The 24,754-nt window shown below is 42.8% G+C and overlaps 1 protein-coding gene across 7 annotated transcripts in view; it reads right to left on the bottom strand.

The window, feature by feature from the left end:
• Positions 1–1,042, bottom strand: part of FN1 (fibronectin 1) — a 52,029-nt gene extending 50,987 nt beyond the window's left edge. For 4 of the 7 annotated variants that reach the window (XM_032114073.1, XM_032114072.1, XM_032114075.1 and 1 more), the window contains exons 1-2: positions 831–1,042; positions 466–594 (exon numbers count right to left, since the gene is read on the bottom strand). In XM_032114073.1, coding sequence (XP_031969964.1) covers positions 466–594; positions 831–987 — 286 coding nt within the window. In that variant the 5' untranslated portion in view covers positions 988–1,042. The remainder of the gene's footprint in view (positions 1–465; positions 595–830) is intronic. The other 3 variants (XM_032114076.1, XM_032114077.1, XM_032114078.1) reach the window with 1 other exon arrangement.
• Positions 1,043–24,754: the final 23,712 nt, after the last annotated feature.

The following is a 24,754-nucleotide window of genomic DNA, read 5'->3' as shown; positions in this document are numbered from 1 at the left end:
CTCACAGCACGGCAAGGGGGCTGCAGAAAGTTGTAAGTTGAAATATTTTTAAACAAGCTGACGACACTGCACAGCTATGAAAAGTTGGGGTGAAGCAATCAGAGCAGAGCCAGAGCTGCAAAGTGACTCCAGATTTGAACTTCCCCGTGAGAGTCCAGGAGTCAGTTCAGTTCATTATAAAGAAGAGGCTGGCTCCAAAATTAATGTTTAGATCCAATCCTCCAGAGAGATGAGTGATGTTTGGCTCAGGATTCTGGTGGCAGGCCCATCGCTAATGAAAAGCATTTCTTAAAATCCCAAGCCAGATCTTCAGTGTAATTGAGTGTAGATCCCATTACTGACCCTAAGTACCAAACTTCAGCGGAAAACCTGGGCTGCCAGCCCTAACTCGTACAAGGCTTGGCTTACTCGGCACCAAAAGCCGTGCTGGGGTCTCGATGCAGACAAAAGGGGCCACCAACTTACGTTCGGGCTTGCTCTCGCAGTTGAACCCTCGGCTCCCACCGTAGCAGGTACAGACTAGAGTGTTTCCCAGGTAAGTACGCTCCCACTGCTGGTTTATCTGATAGTACCGTCCATTGTCATAGCAGGTCTCTGGGGGGAGAACAGGCGAGGGAGGAATGGGGATGCAGAGGGGGAACAGAAAGCAAAGTTCGGCGTTACCGAGGGCAGCAGCCGGGAGGGAAGGGGCGCGGGGCGCACACGTGTGCGGGTCCCGCCGAGCCGAGGGGCGGCTAAGGGCGAGCGCGGGGCACAGACAAAGCCCCCCGAGGCCACCGGCGCTGCCGTGCCAAGCCCCGCGCCGTGCCCTGCCCGGGGGCGGTACTCACGCTTTCCCTGCGCGGCGGTGCCCTGCGGGAGCGAGGTGGTTTGGGTCTGCGCTTGCCGCCGGCTCTTGCCGCCGGCTCCGCGGCGATGTCCCCCCACCGCCGCGGCCCCCAGGCAGAGGGCGAGCAGCGCCAGCCGCCACACGGCGCGGCCCGGCATCCTGGCACGGCTGGGCTCGACACGGCTCGGCACAGACAGCCCGACGGACGGGACGGCGCCGCTGCCCGGGCTCTATATAGGGCGGGCTGGGCGGGAGGAGGCGGCCGCCGCCGCCCCAGCGCCCATTGGCCTCGGCGCCGCCGGGGGCCGGGCGGGGGCCGCCACCGCCCCGCCGAGCCCCGCCGGGTGGGAGGCCCGGCCCCCCTCAAGCACAGCGGCCGTGCCATTTTGTAGAACATCTGGCTGAACAAAATGGCTATTTTTGAGGGTAGAGGCAAACTTTTCTTTTTTTCCTTGGAGCAGCGCTGCCTGTAAGCGGATACTTCTCCGTTCAGGAGGAGTAATGTTCTGCACGGGGAGAAGGTGAGGTGTAACGTAGGGGTTGGAAATAGAAACCCTGAGTGATGTTTTATCTGCTGCTGGGAACTCAAGGTTAAAAGCTTTCACACCTCACTTGGAAAAATCGGTGTCATTGCATTCCGTTCAAAATAAATTTAACACCCTCTTTCTCTGATTTTATTTCTTGCTGTCCAAAATAAACCCTGAGAACAAAAGGAAAGTGAAAACCAGAAATTTTAGGTGTTGAACCTTTATTAAGTAGAAGGGTTCTTCAGTGTGCCGCCCTAATGTAACCCTGCTGTACACAAATTTTGTCAAACTCTTTCTTGTGTCTTCTTCCCGTGGGCATCTCTGCTGCTCTGGGGGGGTTTCTTTTCCCTAATTTGAAGGAATACTGCAAAACAGAGCATGTGCATAGTAAGTGTGGCTCTCAGGCTGCCAGTGAACAAAGCGTGGTGCATGCCTCATTCTGCTGCAGCGCCTGGACCAGCACCCAAATTCAGATCATACAGGAAGGTTGTGTTGCTAACCATTTTCGTGCTTTTCACACACACTCTGTCTTGGCGAAGGGATTATTAATCTGAAAAGTCTGCTGTGGCTCTTAATGTATAAAAGCAACTCTTCAGGCAAACCTGAGTGTGAAGTAGTCTACGGTGTTTCCAGGCATCTTTAAGGTGAACATCCACAGTTTTCCATGAGTTCTTTAGCATGTTGAGCACCACGCTCGGGTTCCACTTCCTGCAAACCCACCGTGTTCTCTTTACTGACGTGCAAGCAGTAATATCACTCTTGGGATGAAGACTATGTCAGTAGGCAGAGTACGGATCCAGCGCGTGCTCTGTTCCAGGAAAACACATAGTTGTGATGTCAGGTATCTGTTTTCAAGGAAATTTCTTTTCCCCTGTATGAGGAGTGCCCACAGATACATTTACACAAGCTACTCTGCTGAAAACTTACTGGAAGTTGAAACCTGACCTGGCAATTGAGGCGAGCTGTGGTGAGCTAATTCCCACCTTTCCTAATTTTTATTTTTAGATCCATCGCACTGCCTTTTTTTTTTTATTTATCTATTTCTTTGAGTCACCAGACACACATTATCCCTCAGAATATTCACAGAACTAAGGTGGCCACAGCAAGGGAGAGTGTTAGCTTTTGAAGTAGGACTCAGCATCATAAAACAGTAAATATCCATTTTCTTGAAATGAGAACCTGTTTCAGAAACTGTTCCTGCTTTTCTGAGACCTAAGATATGATGTGTCATCCTCAAATTCCATCCCACGTCCCAGCTTATGTCTGGAATTCTCTGATAAAAGCCAGGTGAAAAGCACATTGTCAGAAAACGTTGCTGTATGAGCGTTGGATGTACTTTACCTAGCCTGCTCCAAAGGAAGAATTACTGAGTGGAAGTCAGTGGAAAAGAGGAGTTTCCATCCTAGGAAGCACATACATACATGTAATGAGGAGGCAATTTGAGGTCATTTTTCCAGTTACTGAGTATAGAGCCAATGAATGTGTGAACAGATCCTGCTGCTGATACAAGCTGCTAATTAAGCTCAATTGACATGGAAAAGGAAAGGGTGATGAGAAGTCTTCCAGGACAGGAGGGTTATGATATATAACAGTTATGATATATAACTGCTTAAGTGTAAGAGCTAACTACCTAAGGAACAGGATGTGGTGGAAACACGAGGAAGAAATATCTGCTTTTAGCCATTACTTGCAAGTGGCATATAAAAGGTTCCTATATCAGGTATAGTTCCTGTAAAGGTTAAATTATTGACATTGACCTAATTTCTGTCTGTTTTAAGTCCAGTTCACATCATTTTGCACTGCTCTTAGGTCTTAGAGCAGTATAAGTATTTACACAAACTGAAAATTGTATTGTCTGAAACTTGAATGAGAAAAGACAGTGTCAGCAAGCGTGTGACTGTGTCTAATGCTTTCCACATAATTACACAAATACAGGGACAAATGCAAGATCCCTATTTGAGAAAACATTACTGGAAGCATACAAAACAAAATTATAATTTCCAGTGATGCTCAAATTAGTTTCTTGCATAGCCATCATTTACAAGCAGGCAGAAATAGTCTTATGAATAGTATTTCAAGATTATTTGGAACAGCCTGGTTTCTTTTTTAAAGGAATCTCTGACAGTAATTACAACACAAGCATGTAGTAATTATTATATTGCATGCTGTTAAACTTTGTGAGAAGTCTCTTATTTATTTCAGGAAATGGATGTAGCTCATTTGTCTGTCCTGCTGTCAGCTTGTCCCTCAAGCTAAGAGGAAATGAAAGGAAGATTCACCTGAAGTCTTCCTTCAGATGACCTCAGTTTGAATTTATAAACCACCCGTTCATGGTTTCTGCATCCAAATAAGGATTAGGAATGTCCCAAACCTCTGCTTTAGCCATTGGTATTCTGATTCATGTTCTTGGTCTATTCAAATTTTTTTTCCTACTGAAATCCTACCTTTTTGACTCTTGGCTAGGAAAGGCAGATGCCCTTATAAGGTTCTCCTGACTTTTGTTTCTCCGTTGTATTGCTCTGCAGATAAACCTCTCTACTTGGTTTCCTTTGCTGCACAGCCTTGTGGGGATCCACATGTGACTGGGAGCACGATCTGTCCCTGTAGTCATTCTTCTGCAAATTCCTATAGCAAAGAGAAGGTGAATCAGTACAGAAAGGACCAACCCAAGTCACTTGTTATTCTATAAGCAACCTTAGAAAAAAAGGCCACCCAGGCTTAATCATCTCCTAAAATTATTGCTTATAAGGAACAAGAATCATGAAGAGAAAAGGTCAGGATTCCTCTCCTTGACATAGGGAGACCATTAAATGCTTCCTGCAGTTCCCAAATATTTTGCAAGAACCCCTGTTGCGAGCTGAAAATTTCTGAATCATCAAAATTTCAAGTCTGTGGTTTTTGTTAGGTCACAGCAAAATTCACTTCAAGGCTGCCGAGGCTCTACTGCACAGTGCTTTATTCACTGCTGAGTGTCTCGTCCAGGAATCCGGAACATCGCTCTTGAAATGAAATCCATTCCTTCTGCCTGTTAACTGCAACTTCAGGGAGACGTAACTTTATGCCGGCTCTCAGCACAGGAATGAATTTCATCGCATATAAATGCTCCGTGACAGGACATTAATTGCATCTTTGGCACTCTCAGTGGAAATTCCTTCTCTTCTCCCTCCTCCCTAGTCCTTCCCAACGAATTGTTCAGTGTCATCAACACAGAAAAACGCATTTCCTTTCTCTAGCTGTCCATGGATTAGGGTATTTAGTTTGGTTTACCCAAACTGTTGTAGTTTGCCAGTGATGAGAAGTTTGCAGCCACAGCTCTTGTTTTGCATTAGAGTCTGCAGTACTGTCAGCCCCAGGCATTTAACCCTCATGAGCTACTCCCTGCAAAATCAGGGGAGTGGCTTTGGAGGGCAAGGGGGAAGAGATTTTCATTCTTTCCCAGGTAAAGGAGTCCTCCTGGGGCTTTCAGGCTGTTTGTTTGTTTTCCTGACTTTTAAGGAGGTGTTTGCATCACATACGAGTTACTAAAGAACAGAAACAGAGATCCTGACATGCTTCCTGCTGCCAAAACATCAGCAAAAATGAGAACTCTCAGTAGACCCATGACAATGGGAACTGGCAGACAAGTGGCATGGCACAGTTCCTCATTCCCAGGTGAAGCTTCTGAATGGGCAGCACCAGCTTCAAAGAGCTGAAAACCTGTTCTTCATCACATTTTGAGGTATTTGGCAGAGACTTTCACAGATGCCTGAATCCTGCTCACGTTGCCCTAAATCCTTTGGAAACCGCATCCTGATGCCCCGACAGAGGAGTTCTGCAGCACTTCTGGGAACTCTCAGGACAGCTCTGGAGGTCTGAGTCGGTGTTTCAAGATGTGTCATGAGCATCACTGACTGGGACTGTGGGACCTGGCTTGGTGTCTGACAACAAGCACGATGGGGCCAGCTCTTGAAAGATGTTATTTTAGGCAGAGCTGGAACTATTTTGTCTCAAGGGCTGTTCCATCTCCCAAGTTGATGTCTGCCCTGCTCACATTCTGGTGGCTGTTTTTACTTAGTCATTACGGGTTTCTAACAATAATTAGACTTTTGAGTAATAAAGGTTTTTTCTTTTAATGAAACGACAACTGTTAGTTATGTCTATGTTGTTAGGATCACTTGCATCTCTCTCAAAGATCAGAAACAGAGCTGAAACCCTCCCTTTTTCCAGAGCAATTTTAAAAGTACTAAAGTGAAGTGAAATAACAGTGATATCACCACCAGCAGCATGAGGTGAACTTGGCCACAAACCCTGGTGTTTGAGTGCAATTCCTTTTATTCTCTCCCAGTGAATATGGCAAACCACACTGAGTCTTGTTTGGTTTTAGGCAGGCCTGGTTAAAATCCAGAAATAAATGCTAGTGCTGGGTTGAGCTTGGCTTGCTGTGAGGAAGTTGAATACACTGAGCAAGCAAACAGCCACATATTATGATGATTATAGGGGAGTGCATAAGGGGTTGAGATTGAGGGTCACAAAGGGCTGAACTGAGCCAGGAGCATCCCAAAGGAAATGTTTTGGCTCCAAGCTGCAGTTTGTCCCCTGTTTCCTTCTTACCCCTTCCACCCAGCATTACATGGAGCCAAGGAGTGTGGATAGTTGTTTGCTGCCAGTTTTGAGGGGGTTTTCTTTTTTCTTGTTTCCTTCTTCTTCTTTTACTGTAAGTAATCTGATTTTTTGGCTGCATTCTCAGAGATGAGAGAAGCTCTCACTTTCACTTGTTTTTCAGCCCTGCCCAGAAGTTCTCATTGGCCTCCTGCTCTATACTTTCCAGCTTCTGGGGTAGAACTTGAGTCTTCTCCCTGTCTTCATTCTCACTTTCTTCTTCTTGCTTTTCTACCCTCTGCCTCCTGATAGTCCAGGCCAGCAAGATGTTCCTTGGTTTCTGATGTATTTATTTTAGCTTGGCAGTTTCTATGGCCCAGCAGTAGTGTCACTTCTCCTGTGGGACTTTCACAACTCTTTCTCTTCTGTGGATGGGAATCCAGCCCAGAGAGAGGCCCAGAATAAGGCAGAAGGGCTATTTCTGACTTATTCAAACCCTGTGTGGAGGCTGAGCTTCTAGCAAGAAATTGTAATAAAGCAGGCCGGACTTTCATTTTGTGTCAATCTGTCAACTCGTAATTAGTCTGAAGTCAGGGCTTCTTACAGGTATGATTCTTCCCTGGGGAGCTTTGCCAAGGGACAGTTTTGGTTCTTTATAGGCATCAGTATTGAAATTACTTTTTCCTCCCATCACTTCCATTGGGAACCTGTAATGACAGTCAAGCTGGCAAATGGAGCTACCTTAGACCTACGTCTCATTGTTTAACTGTTTCTGGAGTGGCTTCATGTTACCTTCTAGTTGTGCTTGGATCCATTTTGGTTGAAAGCTGGCCTCATGGCAAAGGACTTTCAAGACTGACTCAGAAAATTTCTGCTCTGTCATTAATCCTTTGAATTCTTTCTTTACTTTCAACTGGTGATTATCGTGGGTTAGACTTTTTTTTCTGGCACTCAAAACTGATAATAGTCTGCATATGTTTTTTGATTCTGGTCCTTGTTATGCTTTGGGGGTTTCTTTGCATCTTGGACTGGCTTGGAGCTCGTATTTTCAGTCTGTAGTGAGCTACCTGTCCATGAAATCTTTCAGATTTGGAGCATTCCAACAGCCATCACTCACTTCATTTACCTTTCTGACAGTATTTCTAGAGTTTCATCAGCACTCTTGAGACGATGAATTACTGTAGTAACAAAAATATACATGGTTTTCATGGGCCATTTTACATTATTCTTTTTGCCATCTACCCTGATACAGCCACACCAAAGGAGTTCATGTGGAAATTGAAGTTTTGTCACTGATAGGATTCAGCCATGACATGTGTGGGATTGGCTTAGCTAGAGATGCTGCAAGAGGTTTTCCACTGGGACATCACAAGAGAAAACAAGTCAGTTTGCCCAGAACAAGGAGCCATGCCCATATTCCAGGAATCTGTTTCACTGCTTCCAAACACTTACACACTGATTTAAAGCTTCAAAGTGTTTTGCAGGAAAGCTGGTGATTCAAACACATCTCTTCTCTTGCAGAATTCTCCTCTCAAGACCAGCCAGCACCTTTGACTGCTGGGCGGAGGGATGGCTTTGTAGTTTGGCCTATACTTTCTGGGTTACACTTTCCCTGTAATGGCATGGGAGCAGTGGTCAGGCAGGCACTTAGGCATGTAATGGGTGGAAAACTAAATCTCTTACCTTACAATAAGATGGTTGTAGTCCAGCCCCTTGAACTGAGCAAGAAAATTCACACTTTTCTTAAAAAGAGCAGAATTTCAGCCTGTTAGCTGGATAATTTAGGGTAATGATTAGCAATTCTACAGACATGGAAACAGAGAAAAAAAAAAAGCTGTTTCAAAGGGGGGAAAAAAGCCTGAATAGTTTGACACAGTCTGAAGAGGAAAGTTTCTCATTATGTTTTCCAGGATAGCTTCTGGCAACACCAAAAAAGCTGAACATCATTATTAAGTGAAGTAGGAACTTTTTCAAAGCTGCATCATATCTTGTGGTCATATGCTAAAAACAAATATCCCAAAGCTCTTGATGATGCATCTGGTGTTTGTACTGATTGAATATGTCCCAAGCCAGCTATACTTATTGGAGGCACATTTTTGCTTAGCCAGGTCATGCCGAAATTGAAGTAAACATTACCTAAATACCTATCATCAGATTGGGGTATTAATCTGGCAGGATTAGTATAAACCCACTTGCTGTCCATTCCACATCTGAAAGATTTATAGGGGAAGGTAGAGCTGCAGAGTGTGGAGATATACATTGCTTCTGCATCTGATTATACTCTCCAGATTTATGTACAATGTGGAAAGAGGTCGTAGATCACTTTCCAGGAACAACATTCACATTTTCCATGGAGTGCATTAGTATAAAATGAAGATTACATGCCCATAAAATGAAGGGAAAGTTTTTGACAGAAGGTCTCTTCAATGAATTTACAGTCAAAAATGTCATGTGTAGTATTGAAAATTAGTGCTACACAAAGAATTTATCTCCTGATGGACTTTTCCTTCTCCCTTTTTTCGAATTTTGTTTCAGTGGTGCACAGGGACATAGAAATGGAAGGCTGCAAAGGGCCTGTGTAAGTCTCATTTCTTTAGAAAAAAATTTCCTTAAATATAAATTTAAAAAATTACTCTTTTTCCTCTATCAAATAAAATAGCCTGAGACATTTCTTATAGGGAAAAAAAAGTGGGGAAGAGAGAGACATACCTTTGATAGGAATTTTTTATAGAAGACTGAGCATCTGTGCATGGGAAAGAAATCTTTAAGACCAGAGAATCCTAAGGATCACAGAAAAATCACCAGTGTTTTGCCAGTGTTGTTGTAAGATGACTCTGTGGTAAAGCTTTGGGTTCTGGAGTACTGGTGTTTAAGCCCCTCTGAGATGCCTGGGGCTCACGTCGGCCAAAGGACATCTACCTCCCATGTGTTTATGACCTAAGATTGTTTGACAGGCCAGGTCCCAGAGACTTGTGAGCCTGAATCTCATTGAAAGACAGTAAATTTTGGTGTCCTAGTGCCTGAGTGCATACAGCCATGTCATTTATGCCCCTGGCTGCTGTAGAAACAGTGTCTGGTAGAAACCTTGCCAAGAGAAAGCAGATCAGCTGGGGGAAGCACTGTTAGGCCAGAGGCAACCCAAGGCACTGAATTCCTTGCTGATGTTGGCTCTCAGCTTGGAGATCTGCGAGGGTTTGCAGCTCAAAGGCTCCCATTCTGACCCTGCAAAGACTAATTAAAGTGTGTAGCTTTACCTGTTGCAGTTATTCCACTATTTGATTTACCTCAGCTGTCACCTGAATAAAGGCAGGCATGTGCTTTGTCTCTCCAGAGCTCGCTCCACGCACCTCTGTGAGCAGCGTTTAGATACCTTGGTATCCTCAGCCTTGCCACTGGGAAAGTGTGTATGAATAAACTTCATGACAGGGTCATAAATTACAGGGAGAGTAGAGCAAATCTTGGCAGCAGATCACAGCTGCTGGAGAGATGAGAGCTGTGGCAGACACATGAGAAGAGAAGCAAAGGAAGACTAATATTTAAGAGGAAGGCAGAAATTTTACTACTAGACTTGGTTCCATTAAAATGAGACTGTTTCTGACCTTCATGTCTTTGGGAGCAGGCTCAGTCTCCTAATTTCTGTTTAATGTTTTTCTTTTTGTCTCATCTCTCAGGGAAGGATTGATGCTTTCAGACCATTAGAAATTCTTCCTTCTTTACAGAAAAGCCAAAATCAAAACCATAAAGTGCCACTGATTTTGAAGCAGACCAGAGGAATCTCACAAAAGCATACATACTGTCCATGCCCATCTCCAAATCCATGGACTGCAGCTATATCCCTAAATTTGTGTGCCAGCCTTCACAGGATGTGGGCCTAAATATTCTTTCCACGTCCAGTGTCTGTCACAAACTCTAAGCACCGTTACTGTGTAAAATTAATCTTTTTTCTTTGATGTTTCATACCCTTATAACATTCTTATAAGTGTGTTTGAAAACTGTGGTATGACTTTAAGATATGCTTGGAAAACCTTCAAACAATTACAAATATGCACACCAAAAAATCTGTGCTTGGATGAGGTAATCCACAAGAGGGTCTCCAGTTGGCCTTTTGAAAACCAAGTATTTTATATATAAATGTCAGTGTTAATTAAAAATCAACACAGAACAGGAAATAAAAACCTGTAATGCTGTATTGGTTATGATCTGAATACACTAATTAGGTATTTCTAAGAGTTTATTCCTGCTCTTGGAAGCAGTCAAGCTTTTTAAAAGATACAAACAGATATGCACCCACTGGAGGATGCAGCCCACCAGATGATTTCATACTGAAACGAACACGTGGAGAAGAATTTTCAAAGACATGGTGGGCCCTTGCACAGTGCCTGATTATTAATGAAAACGGAGCGTCCTAATCCTTTTGGCATCTAGAAAAATCCCTCCCATGATTTAAGCATATTGGCCAAAGCCCCCTCCCTGGAGAGCTGTGTAGGTTCATATCATGAATCAGTGAGACCTCATGAGTTACTATTTGCGTGCTTATGCTCTTAGCTGGCTTTAATAAGTGGTGCTAAATGGCTTTTCAGATCTGGTTCTCAGATACACAAAATGTGCCTTCCAACACTGCTGGATACAGCCAAGCTGCAGGAGGGAAGAGGAAATGGCCTGAGCTTAATCCATCCTCAGGACAATCTTAAAATGATTAATTTGTGCTTGTCCTCGAGTGCCACACAGCAGGTTTCAGGGCTACCGAGTTGTTCCAGAAATCTGTTTATTTATAGGTGGTACATACAATTATTGCCTTTTTTTAAGGATGGAAGAATATGCCAGAGCATCCCAGGCATACTTACACCTTGCTGGTGGGACACACACCTCGAAAAATTTGCAAATCACAGCACTTTAAATCAGGGGTCATACAGAGATAAAATTAATTTTAAAAACTATGCACCATAGTGTGTTCGGTGTTATGCACACCATTTATTTTTATGAGTGTACAGGGGCACTGCAGACATGCCTCAGCTATGGGTGACTGCTTACATCTTTAAGTCCTTTTAGGTAAAATTCTCTCCTAAATGGTAGAATATAAATAAACTGAACTACATTCACCTCCATGGAAGGTAGCACTTTCTGGTGTTCAAATGCCACACTGGATATCAATCACTGGTTTGTTTTGCCTTGTTGAAAGAAGAAACTTCCTTTACAAAACTGATTTTTGATATTGATTTTAAGTCCAAGCATAACTTCTGGGTGTTGTGACCTGGGAGTTTTAAATTTAGATTCATACTCCAATTTGTATTCATGTGTCTACTAAATATTAATTCAGTCAAAATGAACAAATTACATAATGTTTATTGAGTGGGAACTGGAAGACATGACCTTGTTAAACTGGTGCCAGAAGAGCCAAGACCAGGGAGAGCATCACAAACATCATCTGTAAGTGATGAGTTCCCAAAAATAAAGGGGTTTTTTTGTCAGGAAGAGGCTCAGCAAGTGTCCATAACTGTCTGGAAATGACCAGAAATCAGTCTTCAGTCGTTTCTGCTGCAAAAGAACTTGAATGAGGCTGCAAGCAACTGCTGAATCCTGCAAAGAAGAAAGGAAACTTTTCACCTGTCAACATTTGCAAGTTGCCAGAGGCAATGAAAGTATAAACACAATAACTCACTGCAGTAGCAATAGCTTTGCAGTGAACTGCACTGTCACCCTAAACCTCTGTGTTAGATTATAAGGGTATGCTGTGCATGATGAATGCTTCTGGTTTAAAATATTCCAGGGAGAACATTTTTTATCTCTCCCCCCTCCTCAACTTCTACCAACTCTGTTTGCATCTAATAAAATCCAGATGCTTCTTGAAATAAAATTATTGCTACACTGGACCACAAAACTTCTTTTAAAATCAAGGCTGTGACATTTTTAGCCAATGTTCCCTTTTGCTGCAGTGTGCTCAGAGCAGGAGGCAGTAGAAACACAGGCAGAAGGTGTTAATTTTATCTGCTAACAGTGGTGTTGTTGCTCTGTGAACTGGTTCTAATATGGCTCAGATCTAATATCCAAGATCTTGGAAGATCTTTCCTGAGAACAAGTCAGATTTCTCTTAATCTAGTGTATACTTACCTTCTGCACCTACATGACGTCTGAAAAATACTATTTTCTGTCTCGATGACCGAAGGCGTTAAACCAACAGTATGCACATGGAAATTTGGAGGCACACTTTCTAAGGAAGAAATTTAGGATGCTGTGTCAAGGAAGGTTATGAGGCATCATTGTGATGGCTTGCAACACATTTATGGCAGAGGGCCAAGTCAGACAAAAAGTGAATTTATAGTGGGTCTATTATGTCTACAGTAATAACCATCCTTTATGATGCTGTGACAGCCTGTTTTCATTTTATTTAAAAGACCAAAGGCTTTTATGGTCAAACCTTGGCTTGCACATCTCTGTCTTAATCATCTCTCCTACCACTACAGTGAAATACCTTGACTCCTTGTGTATTTTGTATTTTTAGCCCTGTCCCATTCTTCCAGGAATCCTCCCTTGACCACACCTCCATTATTGTGCAGATTTTCCGTTTTCCAACTTGCAAGATAAGAATATAAGAAACATAAGAAATATGTTTCCTTTTTTAAAGAACTGAAATACTTGGATTTCAGCAAGCACTGTTCCCCCTGTGTTGCACAGGAATTCACTTGTGGCCAGATGCTCCTGAAAGCCTGCTGCTCTTTCTGAAGCAAATACATCTCAGAGAATCACAGCTCACTTTCCTCTAGGGTCAGGTGCTACATGGAATAACATGATGCTAATTAAAGTTCTGAAACTCTTTTCAAATTCAAATTTAAAGCCTTTTCAAAGCAGCAAAATTTGGCAGCTCTCCACTTTGAAAAACTGAAAGTTAACAGGGAAAAAATCAGTTTTCAGGTTCATCTTTGTAGGGAAAAAAGTCTTAATGCTGAACAAACTACATGAATCTTTTATGTAAAGAAAAAAGTTAGAGAAATGTTTCAACTTCAATGTCCTGGCAAATTTTAACAATAAATGAAAAAACAAACCAGTTTGATATCCATTAAAATTTCTAGGTATCCTGATACTCACTTGTAAAACAATACTGAGGGAACTTGGGGAGGAAAGATGTCAATGCAAGGATTGTTTCCTGCAAAGGGCTATAAACTCAGCTATTTTGAATGTTGTAAGTGGAAATGACATAATGTACATCAAATGAAAGAAAAGATGGAGATCTCTGCTCTGCAGATCCTGATGTCAACCACTTAGTCTGCATGGGTCTGTGTGTATGCAAATACACACTGGTTTGTTTTGAAGGTAGAAAGAACCTTCAGTGACTCAAGTGTATTTAGATTTATAAAAATCTCGCCCTTGAGAACAAATACAGAAGATAAATTGAGTCTTCAAAATAACCCCTCTGCATTTAAAAAAACCAACATGCTATTTTTCAAGAACTGTCATTTCTGTCTCCAGTTTTACATATGTTCAGCCTTACTGGTGAAAGGATGGACGTGAGTCCTTTTTCAACAGAGAAAACTTGAACCTTGAATTTTTGACCTTCACTTTCACAGTGAACATGTTGGGATTCAAAGTTTGAGATCTGGTCTACTTTCAAGTCTAGTGCAGAACTCCATCAGTTCTTAGAAGTTCAAGACTTCAGCTATCAATCTTGACTGCAGAGAGGAGTTGCATGTAGACCTGGTTACTGCGGGTGCTTGTACTCGTTGGAAAGTAAGGTTACAGCATCCACAAAGTCACATGCTCCAATCCAGGGTTTGAACACGCAAAGGTGTAAAGTAGTCCAGAAGATGTTGGCTTGACCTTGACTTGAGCACCTCCTGTGGAGGAGATTGCTTCTGTAATCAGGGCTGCACTTCAGTACTGCAGAAAGTTTTTCCTAAACTACTAAAGATAAAAACTGTGCTGAATTATTCTCCTTGTGGATGTCCCCCAGGAGCCTCAGAGAGTGACAGATCTTGATTTTCTTGATTTTCTCTTTTCCTTCCTTCCTTCCTTCCTTCCTTCCTTCCTTCCTTCCTTCCTTCCTTCCTTCCTTCCTTCCTTCCTTCCTTCCTTCCTTCCTTCCTTCCTTCCTTCCTTCCTTCCTTCCTTCCTTCCTTCCTTCCTTCCTTCCTTCCTTCCTTCCTTCCTTCCTTCCTTCCTTCCTTCCTTCCTTCCTCCCTCCCTCCCTCCCTCCCTCCCTCCCTCCCTCCCTCCCTCCCTCCCTCCTTCTCTCCCTCTTTCCTTCCCTCCCTCTTTCCTTCCCTCCTTCCCTTTCTTTTTTTCTTTCTCTTTCTCTTTCTCTTTCTTTCTCTTTCTCTTTCTCTCTTTCTCTCTTTCTCTTTGTTTCTCTTTCTCTTTCTCTTTGTTTCTCTTTCTTTCTCTCTCTCTTTTTCCCTTCCCTTTCTTTCCTTCTTTCCTTCCTTCTTTCCCCAGATAAAACTCACTTTCATATCCGATCATCTTTTATTCCTTTCCTACTGCTCCCTTCTAGACTCTTTACAATTTGTCCTTAAACAACTTGTTGAAAGGCTTCAGAATACCAGGAGTGGCATCACAGCTGATCAGGCAGAGGATGGGAATCAGCCTCTGAGTCTTGCCTACACTATTCTACTGTTTTTCTTCCTTCCTACAACCCAAAATGATAATTCTAATTTTTGGCAACAGCATCTCATTGATTTTTATAGTCTGAAGTTTTCCTTATCCCTTAATTCTTTGCCTGAGTTCTGCTGCTGAACCACATAAGCTCCCTTTATCGCTGAGCATTCTCCACTTGTCTCTATCAGATGTCAAATTATTGATTCAGAGGTGATGTCAAGGTCATTTGGGATTCTGACACTCTCCTTGAGAGTTCTCCTTGAGAATTCTTGGAAATTTTGGTGACTTTTGGCCAGACACAAATGTCCTAGTTATGTTCTATTTATTCCTGACAGCTGTACCAGGGAACCATGTTTTAATGGGAATAATTTGAATTTTTAACTTAACATCAGTCCCTGAAAAAAGAGCATTCAAGACTGAAGAAATTCTGAACATTATCAGATTTAATGCAATCCTTATCCTACCTTCTTTCTCTTGATTTTTGAAAGAGATCAAAGGAGTGATTTATTCATAGTCTTTGTAAGTGAGTGCTAGCAGTTATGTTCAATGTGCTAATAATGTGCAGCAGCAAAGCAGAACTGGGAACTGGATTATGTGCAAATGTTTCTTTTTTTCCCCATGCATTCTGATTACTCACTGTGGACGTAGCATCCAGAGAAATATGTGAAGTTTACATACAGAGCAACAGACAGAACAAGTTTCAACTAGAATTCCTTTCTTTCTGGCTGAAGTATATAAACCCAGCAACTCTGCTCCCAACACAAGCTGCGGTTTACGTGCCTCCTGTACATTTGTTTGTGTATATGTGGGGCTTTTCAAAACAAACTGGGCTGAATCATATTGGAAGAGCTTCACAGGCTGTGTCGTTGGCAGGGCCTGGAACAGCAGACTCACACCAAAACCCCTCGCCTGCAGGCAGGTAGGGGTAGCAATTGTTTTCTCACTTGCATGAATCAGGAGTGGGTTTTCCCTTCACTTTACAGTCCCATATGTTGGTGCTTCTCGTGTTGGGCGCACTCAGCCTCTTCTCATGCACCCAAACTGCCTCCAGGGGTCCATCCTCCATCCTCGGACCCACCCCAGCCACCTTCAGGCATGAGATCCTGCTCACTCCTGTTCCCTTCTCTGCAGCCACGCTCATCCTGCCTATCACACCATCCGGCACTTCCGCCTAATTTTGTATCCCGACTTTTAATTCTAGTAGGTGGGCCAGAATTTATACTGATCTCCGAGAGACAGGAAAAGTGTGTCTCACTGCTACAGTCAGCTTAAGGATTTGCGAGAGCTTAAGATGACTGACAGCATTTTGAGCTGCACTGAGGTGTTGGTGGAGGGATTACAGCATGTAAAACGATGCACAATTAAACACCCAGGGTATTTATTGGATCTAAGCTCATAGCAGATGATTGTCCTCTACATTTTTGGGGGTTATTTTGACTAAACCATTATGTACTGGCCTAAACCCAATCTCTGGAGGAGCAGATTAGCAGGACTATTATGCCATCTTGCCTAATACCTCTCAAGATTTATTCACAGTCGAAGCTATTAAAAAATATTTTGTAATCTTCTCCAGGTTACAGACACATTGGCAGACACACCTCTCTCATATCAGGATCACCATTTCCTTCAGGGCTGATGGGTGATACTGTAGGAACAGAGATGAACTTGGCCCTTGGTGTATCATGAGTGATTTCAAAAGCAGAGATTTTTTGCATAGAGATTAAATGCATAAGCTTGCAATTTTAGGAGACATTTTTTCAGGGAATCCACTCTCTGGCTGTCCTGAGCCCATGAACCCCTCAAGAGAGGCTCTACAGCCAGACTGCTGCTACCCTAATTAATTCTCTTGCACATTGGCATTTACAAGCAATAATTTGACTCTCTCTCTGTTTTATTAAAACGCATATTGTAAAGTGCTTAGCTAAGGAGGAAATTAAAATTTGCTTTCACACCCAAGACTTTCCTGGTAATGCAAATTCCATGACGTTACAGCAGCCAGCATGTTGTGTAGACAAAGCAGGGCAAACCAGTCAGAGACGGCTTCCACAGAGAGAATGATCAATGGTGTTTGTGGAGGCATGAACTCCTCTGCTGCAGAGCTGGGGCTAGAGGCAGGAATGAGAATAACCTGACCAGGTCTTTAGCTGGTGCAGTTGGGAGTCATTTAATTGATTCCAGAGGAGCTACTCTCCCTGAAACAGAGTGGGTGGAAATCCTCAGAAAGGCTTGCGCCGAGGACCTCGCAATTCATAAGCTGTCTCTTACAGAGCTTTGTTCTTACCATAGGCAACTCTGAAAGAGGCTTGAAATGAAGGGGTCAGCAGAGAGGCCAAGGGTACAGCTATTCCAGCTGTTCCACAGTTGGGATGGGAGATGTGCTCCACAACCCCACCCTGTAAGATCCTGGAGTGCTTTTATTTATTCACGAGGATAACTATTCACTCGAATAATTATTTAGTGGAAACACTTATTCAAGGGAAATAATTACTCAGGAGAAAGTAGGATCAGGAGAAATGAAGCAACATATCCACGCACCATCCCTGCATAGCAACATTTACAGAAACAAGAGGGGAACAGCAACTTTTTCTGGTTGAAACCACAAGTGAAATTATAAGCAGGCGAAATCCCATTTGAAACTAAGCCAGGGCTGTGGGCTTTCACTCCTACACTTGTGGCAAATGTGATGGGATTTTTAATGATGAGATACAGTCGATGTAGAGTGGTGCCTCCTGGGAGAAGCAGGAAGATCCCCTTAAATTGACTTTTCCTACCTCCTTAGTGGATTTTATCCTATGCCCTTGTCATCAGGTGACATCAAAAGTGCTGGGCAATGCCTTATGTGTCTCTTAGGAAACTGTATTATTTATTTTTGCTTAACTTAATAGCTATTACTTCTAATACTTTCATGACCCAAGGTGTTGAGTGCACTCCTGGGTGAGAATCTTCAGGACTCAAATGACATGATGGAATATTTTGCTGTTGGAAGGTACTGTATCCTCAAAGTCAGAACTTTGGAAACGCAAGCAAAATGTCCATAAAATTCAGAGACAATCAGATCCAGCATTTTGATAATATCAAATACCCGCAAAAAGGCAGAAAAACTGATTTTTTAAATTTACACTAATTTAAAAATTTTAAAGACAATTTTCTTTTAAAACCTGGTATGAAAGTCAGATTGCTTCTGTTTTGATCAGAATCTTGAAAAGAAATATTCCTGTTTGATTTGGAATGAAAATAAATGCTGAAAATACAGGGCTTTTGAAATGCCTTGGATGTGAGTCTGCTCTGATTGGAAAGTCAGATTGCTGGTTTATTACCTCAAACACAGGTCTGTACTGAGCCTCGGTAACACGTAAGAAATTCCAATGAGTTAGGGCTAACTTTCTGCACAGGTATGTCCGTGAATCTGTTAAATCATGATTCTGTGTTACAGTCTCGGGGAGGCCACCAAAAAAAAGCAACTGCCTCTATTTTTTCAAGATCTTTCAAGTGGTGGAAACATGAGATCTCTGGCATTTTTTGCCCTGCTCTATTAAATAGGAGTTGTAGCACGTAAGATGGGGCTGCTTCCCATGAAATCCCATACCTGTATGGGCTTTATCAGCTCCTGATGTATTTCCTGCATGGTTGGACTTCTGTCCCACTCGCTTGCACAACCTGCTGTATTCCCTGCTTAGGGAAGCAGCTGGCAGTTCAGGAGTGGGCTGATTTGAAAAATAAGGATGGAATGTGCTCTGAGCTGGGCTGGTGGGAATGGTGGTTTGGATCGAAAGGAGAGCAGCTTTACCTTCTTAATCATCCCGTGTTTGCTTAATTATCCCCAAGTATGTTTTTCATTCCCCTGCCCCCTCTGAGAATGTGAAGAAGGCTTGTTGTGAGCATTAGGAAGTATGAAAGGTGAATTTCCCCGTAATTTAACCGATTTCCGAGTTGCGCACGCTCCCTTCAGAACACAGCTGCTTTCAGTGCTGCTTTTTGTTTGCTTTTCTTCCAGCAGCCTTGCCTTTCTTTGGCCTGTTTTTCCATCTTCTTCTCCTCCTCCTCTTCTGAGTCATATGTTGACACAACTCAGTGTTGGTCCCAGTTGTTAGAGCAAGGCATTGTTGCTGCATATAGGTACAAAGAGGGGTTATTTTCATGCTTGCCACATGGATACCAAAATTCCCTTCACTTCTATTTCTTCGAAGTCAGCTATTCACTGTCAAGAGGTTCAGCTGGTGCCAGTTCACTTTCACAAGGTCTGTCCTGGTGGGCACTGGTTGGAGTTGATGAAGGCCAGGTTTTGTCCAAAATGTCCTCTCTCTCTCCGTAGCCCTGTTTTCAGTGCTGTGGGAATGCCAAGTGTTTCCAGGAACACACCAGTATGGAAAACCCTGCTCTAATGGCTGGTTGTAAATGGTGATGAGAGACAGCTGAGAACTGTGACTGTTGTGGCATGACAAAGGTCGTGTCACCATGACACTGATTCCCATCTCAGGATGGCCCAGCTGGCAGTCCTGTCTATGGACCTACTGATTTTGGAAAACCTTGGTCTCTGTGACCACAGGAGTGCAGCTTTCTTGGGCCATCAATTCCTTCCTGCTGCCTTTCTTATTTTTCTTATCGATATGAAAATGTCACTGGTGAGAGACCGGACTGATGGGTTTATAAAACAGCACTTCAGACTTTGGAGTAAAAATAGTTTTCAGTTAAAAACACTTCTTAAGTGGCAGAGATCTGTTCTTCCTGCAGGAAAATAACAGACTAGGGAGTTGTTGCACTGCACATTTAACTGGTGTCAGGGGAATAAGTGTGCTTTTCCCATTCCCTCTCCTACAACTCTTCGGGGCCTGGATTTTCTTTTCCTCTGCCTCTTGCCTTCCATGCTGAAGCAGTAAATACTTTAAGGCAAGGACTGTCTTGTAGTTTGTTTTACAAAACATCATGCTTCAGAGTTTTTGATCGTCACTTTAGGCCTCGTAGCGCTAGCGTGAGATATAAAAAAAACCATTGCTGTCTCAGATATTATGTTTAATGGAGCTTTTTTCTCCTTTAATGATGTGCTTTGTTTCTAGAAGGGTTTCTGGCCTTTCTACTCTACTGTTGTTCTTTCCTCTGTGCTCTTCCTTCTCTGGGTGATGGCTCATTGCTCTTCACTCCGCTCAGAAGACATTGTAAAACAACCATGGGTTGTGCTCACTGAAATAAAGACACATGAATCTGTATTTACCTTTTAAAAGAAACTATGAGCCATATCTTAAGCTCCGAACAGGCTGACTTTGCTTTAATTGGCTTTGTGACCCCTTTTCTTTGTTTTCTCCAAACATCTGTCTGACCACTTTTATTTACAGCAGTATAAAAGTGGAAAAGAGCATGTCTCAAAAATGGAAAGGAAAAAGTGTGACACTCTCTGAAAGCATTTTCTCAGCTGTTTAAGAAGTTCTTTGTGGGTGTTGGAGTGTTTTAATCATTCAGTAAAAACAATGCCATGTAATTTAGCAGTTCAGAGGCCATTTACACAGCCTACTCAGTATTCTGGGGCTGGAGTACATTCAGCTGGTCTTGACCACCAAAGGTCTACTTAATGCCTCTAAAACTGGCTTTATGAAGTTGGGTGGTTCCATTAACATGATTTTTAAGTGGAGTCCTTGCTGACAAGCAACTGCACTCAGAAATACCGTCATACAACAGTTTTCCCCCGTGGGTCTTTCTTGAGAGCATGTTGTAAAATGCTTTACCATCAGTTCTTACACAGCCTGATTTAAAAAAAAAAAAAGCGTTTGTTACAGGGGAAGTGATTCAGCAACAGGAGAAAGGATCCTGAAGAGATGGACCCACACTAATGAAATAATAATCCTCCACTGGCATGAATTAGGCAGAGCAGAATTACAAGTGAAAGCAATACAGCGAGTCTCTGGTGGACCAGGACAACATGAGATCAGAGAGGTAGGATGAGATGAGTACACTGGAGATCTTTAAAATCCAGGGAGTGACTCTTAATTGGATTAAATGCTGGGTGAATGGATAGAAGTATAAAACCAGTCCGTATGTCTGAAAATGGGGGAGATTTGCTCCATTTCCTGCAGCAAGAAGTCTTCTGTTCATGGCTTTGGGACCCTTAGAAGTTTCTGAGAACAAGGATTTGGGAATTTGCCTTTTACATGGCAAAAATAATTGCAAAAGGCAGAGTCAAGATAAGGACAAAAGCTAAACACTTTCCATAGTGGAAGGGAAAAAACCCAGGCAATAACATTTTGCTTTCCAACAACAGGACATCAAGCAGAATGCTTAATTAGGTAGCTAGTGATTAATAGCAGTAGGTGTTTATTAGAAAAAGAGTGAAGTGATCAGAGAAAAGACAGGGTTTCTCATTCTTTGTGGAGAAATATCACTCAGACACGAAGGGCAGAATTGGTAGCAGAGAGAAAAAAAAGGAGAAAGATCTTTAGGAAATTTTGTCGAGACAAATGGGTGGTGAGTCCAATGCTCTGAAGAAAGTCTTGTTCTATAACATGACACAGCAGCTAGAATTAGATAGCTGCTTGTGAAACACTGCTTGCTTGGAAACCTCGTCACAAATGTCTCTTGAGCAACAGGAAGTCAGGATATAAATCAGTGCAATATTTATTTTTTAATTCAATAATACATAGGGTGATCTGCCTTTACAGCATGCCTGTATTTAATATATTAAAGAAGTGGTCATGCTCTCAGCAGATGTTTTCCATGCCTCCCACTTCCTAAGATAAAACATTATATTATCTGTCTGTGCACCATACAATAATGCTAAAACAGAACACATTGCCCATTTGAGCCTCCTTGTGATAAATTCTGCTCTCAGCTTCAGCCTTGCTTTGAGTCTTGCTACTTGCAAGCAGTCATTTAAAGAGGGAGTCATATCCCTAGAAAAGATGAGGTTGGATTACAAATGCGAGATCTTTTTAGCTGTGTCGCCTACACTTTGTTTCCTTAGGTGATCATCCGCCTCTCCCCTCAACTTCTGAACCCGCTGACTAAAGCCAAGCAATTGCACCAGAAGGGCAGAAATGTCAAGGATAATTTTGTCACTGTAAGAGTCAGCAATAAATTGTTGAGTAGGAGAGAGAGAGAGATCTTGTGACTGAAAGGAAAGATTGAAGTGTGAGCTCAGGTGTGAGTAGGTCTGCATGTGCCCAGGAGAGACGTTATAAAAACTCCGCTAATGGGGAAATGATTGAGAATCCCCATATCCGACGTGGCTCGGTAGCAAACCAGCTTTCACTGCATGTTGAACTAATAAAATTAATTGGGGGTGCTTTTGACTTGTGGCCTTGGAATCTGTAAGGTTCTCTGTTCTGCTTTCCTCCACAATCTAGCAGGAGTTTTTCACCATGAAAGTCGACATTGTTCTAGCGCTCTGTGTCTTCAGAAGCTGAGCTGCTAAGAAAAATGCCAAACAAATTGAGATTAATGGTAAAATTAAAGGTGTTGACAGCACAGAAGAGGTCTTTGGAGAATCCTGGATTATAACAGTATGGAGATCCAGAGGTGATGTCCCACAAGAACTCCACGAATCTATGAACTCTCAGAAAACAATTTCATGGTCATTATTCTGGGTAGGATTCATAGAAAAAAATATTGCTTTTTATATAAAATTCCATCTGTTTTCCTATACTTTCTCATCAATGGATTTATTCTGCTACCTCCCTGGATTAACTCTGAGGTGTCTTTGTGCTTCCTGCAATAGCTGAAGTGGCTTTAGAGAAGTTAAACCTTGCCTTAAAAAGGCGTCTAAGAACCTGATCAAAGCTGTCCCTCCTTGGAAGAGGAGGCAGGTTGCACCAGATGACTTCCAGAAATCCCCTCCCATCCATATTGGCCTGAGTCCAATGCTCCTACTCTCGGGACACTGCTGGCTCAGAAAATCCTGTTCTTCCTCCCCTCCAGGTGATGTCTTTAGAGATGTTAGATTAGATCAGAGCTTTATTATACATCTTAACAAAAGAAACAAGAATTTATCAACAGGACTGGTCTTTAACCATGTTATGCAGAAGTTGGGGTGTTTAAGAAAATAACCAGATGTTGAAAGAACCATTAAAATAGCAAGAAATGGTAACATTTTTTGGTAGCATTACTGGCAAGGACTGGCCGTGAGAAATGTGGCAAATATGGTTCCAGAGTGTCTCTCTGTCTGATGCAGAGCCTCTGATGTTTTGATTCTAACTGAGAGTAAATGTGTATTTCCAAGATAATTTTCAACTCTCCTCCGTGGGGTGGTGGGGAATGTTACTAAAATAATAAACCCACCAACCAGTCTGAGAGGAACAAACAAATTCTTGGAGACTGTGAGGAAAAATGGTGGCTGAGCAGACTTGTCTGTGCAACTTCATTAGACACAGAGCATCTGCTTCTGCAAATCACCATTGAAGCTGATTCGCTGATGAAGTGGTGCTGGGTTAGTGGTTGGGCTTGATGATCTTGAAGGTCTTTTACAACCTACATGGTCTATGACTGTGAAGTAGTAATTTTGCCTTGCACCAGATGAGTCAGTGGCCTCAGTCCTCCCTCTGGTGAGGATTTCCTACGTTCTTCTGGAAGCAATCATTCCTGCAGCTCTGCAGATACATTTTCCTCTCAAAGCCCTTTTGTCTGTGCAGCCATGGGATGGGCCCCTTGTGCAGCCTTCCTTTGGCCCTTCTTAGAGCACATTTTGGTAGAGCGTTATTTTTGTCTGCAGATTAGTAAGAAAAATCCCTCTCTAGAGCTTCCATGATTGACCCTAGAAAATTTACAGCTACCAAGGCCTTACCTGTAAAAAGTTCATGATAAAGCTGCTGATGGAGGTGAGGGTGGTCCTTGGAATTCCCAAGCTCAGAGGGTCTGCTGCCATACCTTGCCCTGCCTGCGAGCTGCCTTCCTCTAAAATGTGCCTGCCTCAGACTAGAAGGCTGCCACCCCCACATCTGGACACATCTGTGCAGCAGATGATGTGGGATGCTCCTGGACCAGTAACCTGGAAATATCATCTGTGGTTCCCTTTCAGCCACGTAATCAACCTTGGCACCACTGAAACAGGGAGAGTTTTGCTATTCATCCCTCTGGGAGCTAGATATGCTGCCTAAAGGGTGATGGTTAGAAGTGTCCAGGAGAACTAATAAAGCTCTTTGTCGTATGTTTTCCTTGCTGGATTTCTCTTTCCCAGCTTTTCTTAGTGGGGGGATGGTGAAAAACCTGTTTTCTTTTGCAAATGAGAGTTGTCAGTTCACAAATTACAATTAATTTGGCCATGCCCTCCCTGTAAATGAGTGATCATTAAAATCAAATGGGTTGTAATATTAATAAGAGAAACACTGATGGTTCTAAAGGGTGTGATTAGTAATAAATGGATTAATAGGATGGAAAATAAATTGGGTGAGGAGTGTGCTTTGAAACTGAGAGCCTTTTCCTGTTGCCTCCAATATATTCGGGGTAAAGGAAAACTGGTTGGAAATATCTGGTAAGAGCAGAGTTTTTATGGAAAATGTTGGTCTTTCTCAAGCCCACATGGCATGGCTTAGGTGTACAAACCCCTGTGCATGGTAGGGGGCTCAGGCAGCAGAGCCAAAGGGAGAGCAGTGCAAGACAGACTAAATCTTTGCCTCTGAAATACAGAATTTTAGCGTGTACTGAACAAAATTTGAACCAAATTAAGCTTTGAATTTACCGGGTCTTTTCAGTTGTTTGAAAAGGAAGGGAGAAATAAAATAACCTCCGCTCCTGTCAGCCTGGAGCCCGGCGTTTGTGCCCAGCTGCAGCAGAAAGCTGACGCTTGTTAGCTCATTAGCAAGCTCATTAGCAAGCTCGTTACTGGGGTGGCAACTGGACGAGAGGAGGGGAGGGCTCCAGGTGGAGTCCCTGATAAGCACCACGTGGCTGCTGTTCGCACCCTTTAAGTGGAGGAGAAGCTCTACTGCTGGTATTTTATATGGGAGAGGCTTCTTTAGGTGTTGTTCTTGTAGGTGTAGGATTGTTTGTGGGGCCTGCCTTGGAGAAGGTATTCGTGGGATAGGCTGTGTTATCCCTTTTCCTTGGTTTTCCGTTGCTTGGCCTAACTGCATGAAGCTTCCTCCAAGCTCAAAAGTGTAAAAGGTTTTTATTGTTTTTTTTTTTTCTTGAAGAACAACTTGTGTTGTAGAATATGCTGTGCCCGTGTGTGAAAGGGGGGTTTTTAGATGCTGACTATTTTGCTTTGTTCTAATTATGCACCACTATCTTTCAGAATTGAAAAGTATTGCAG

This window comes from Corvus moneduloides, chromosome 7 (assembly GCF_009650955.1).
Source record: "Corvus moneduloides isolate bCorMon1 chromosome 7, bCorMon1.pri, whole genome shotgun sequence".
Classification (NCBI taxonomy): domain Eukaryota; kingdom Metazoa; phylum Chordata; class Aves; order Passeriformes; family Corvidae; genus Corvus; species Corvus moneduloides.
This window is presented reverse-complemented; position numbering and strand designations above follow the sequence as displayed.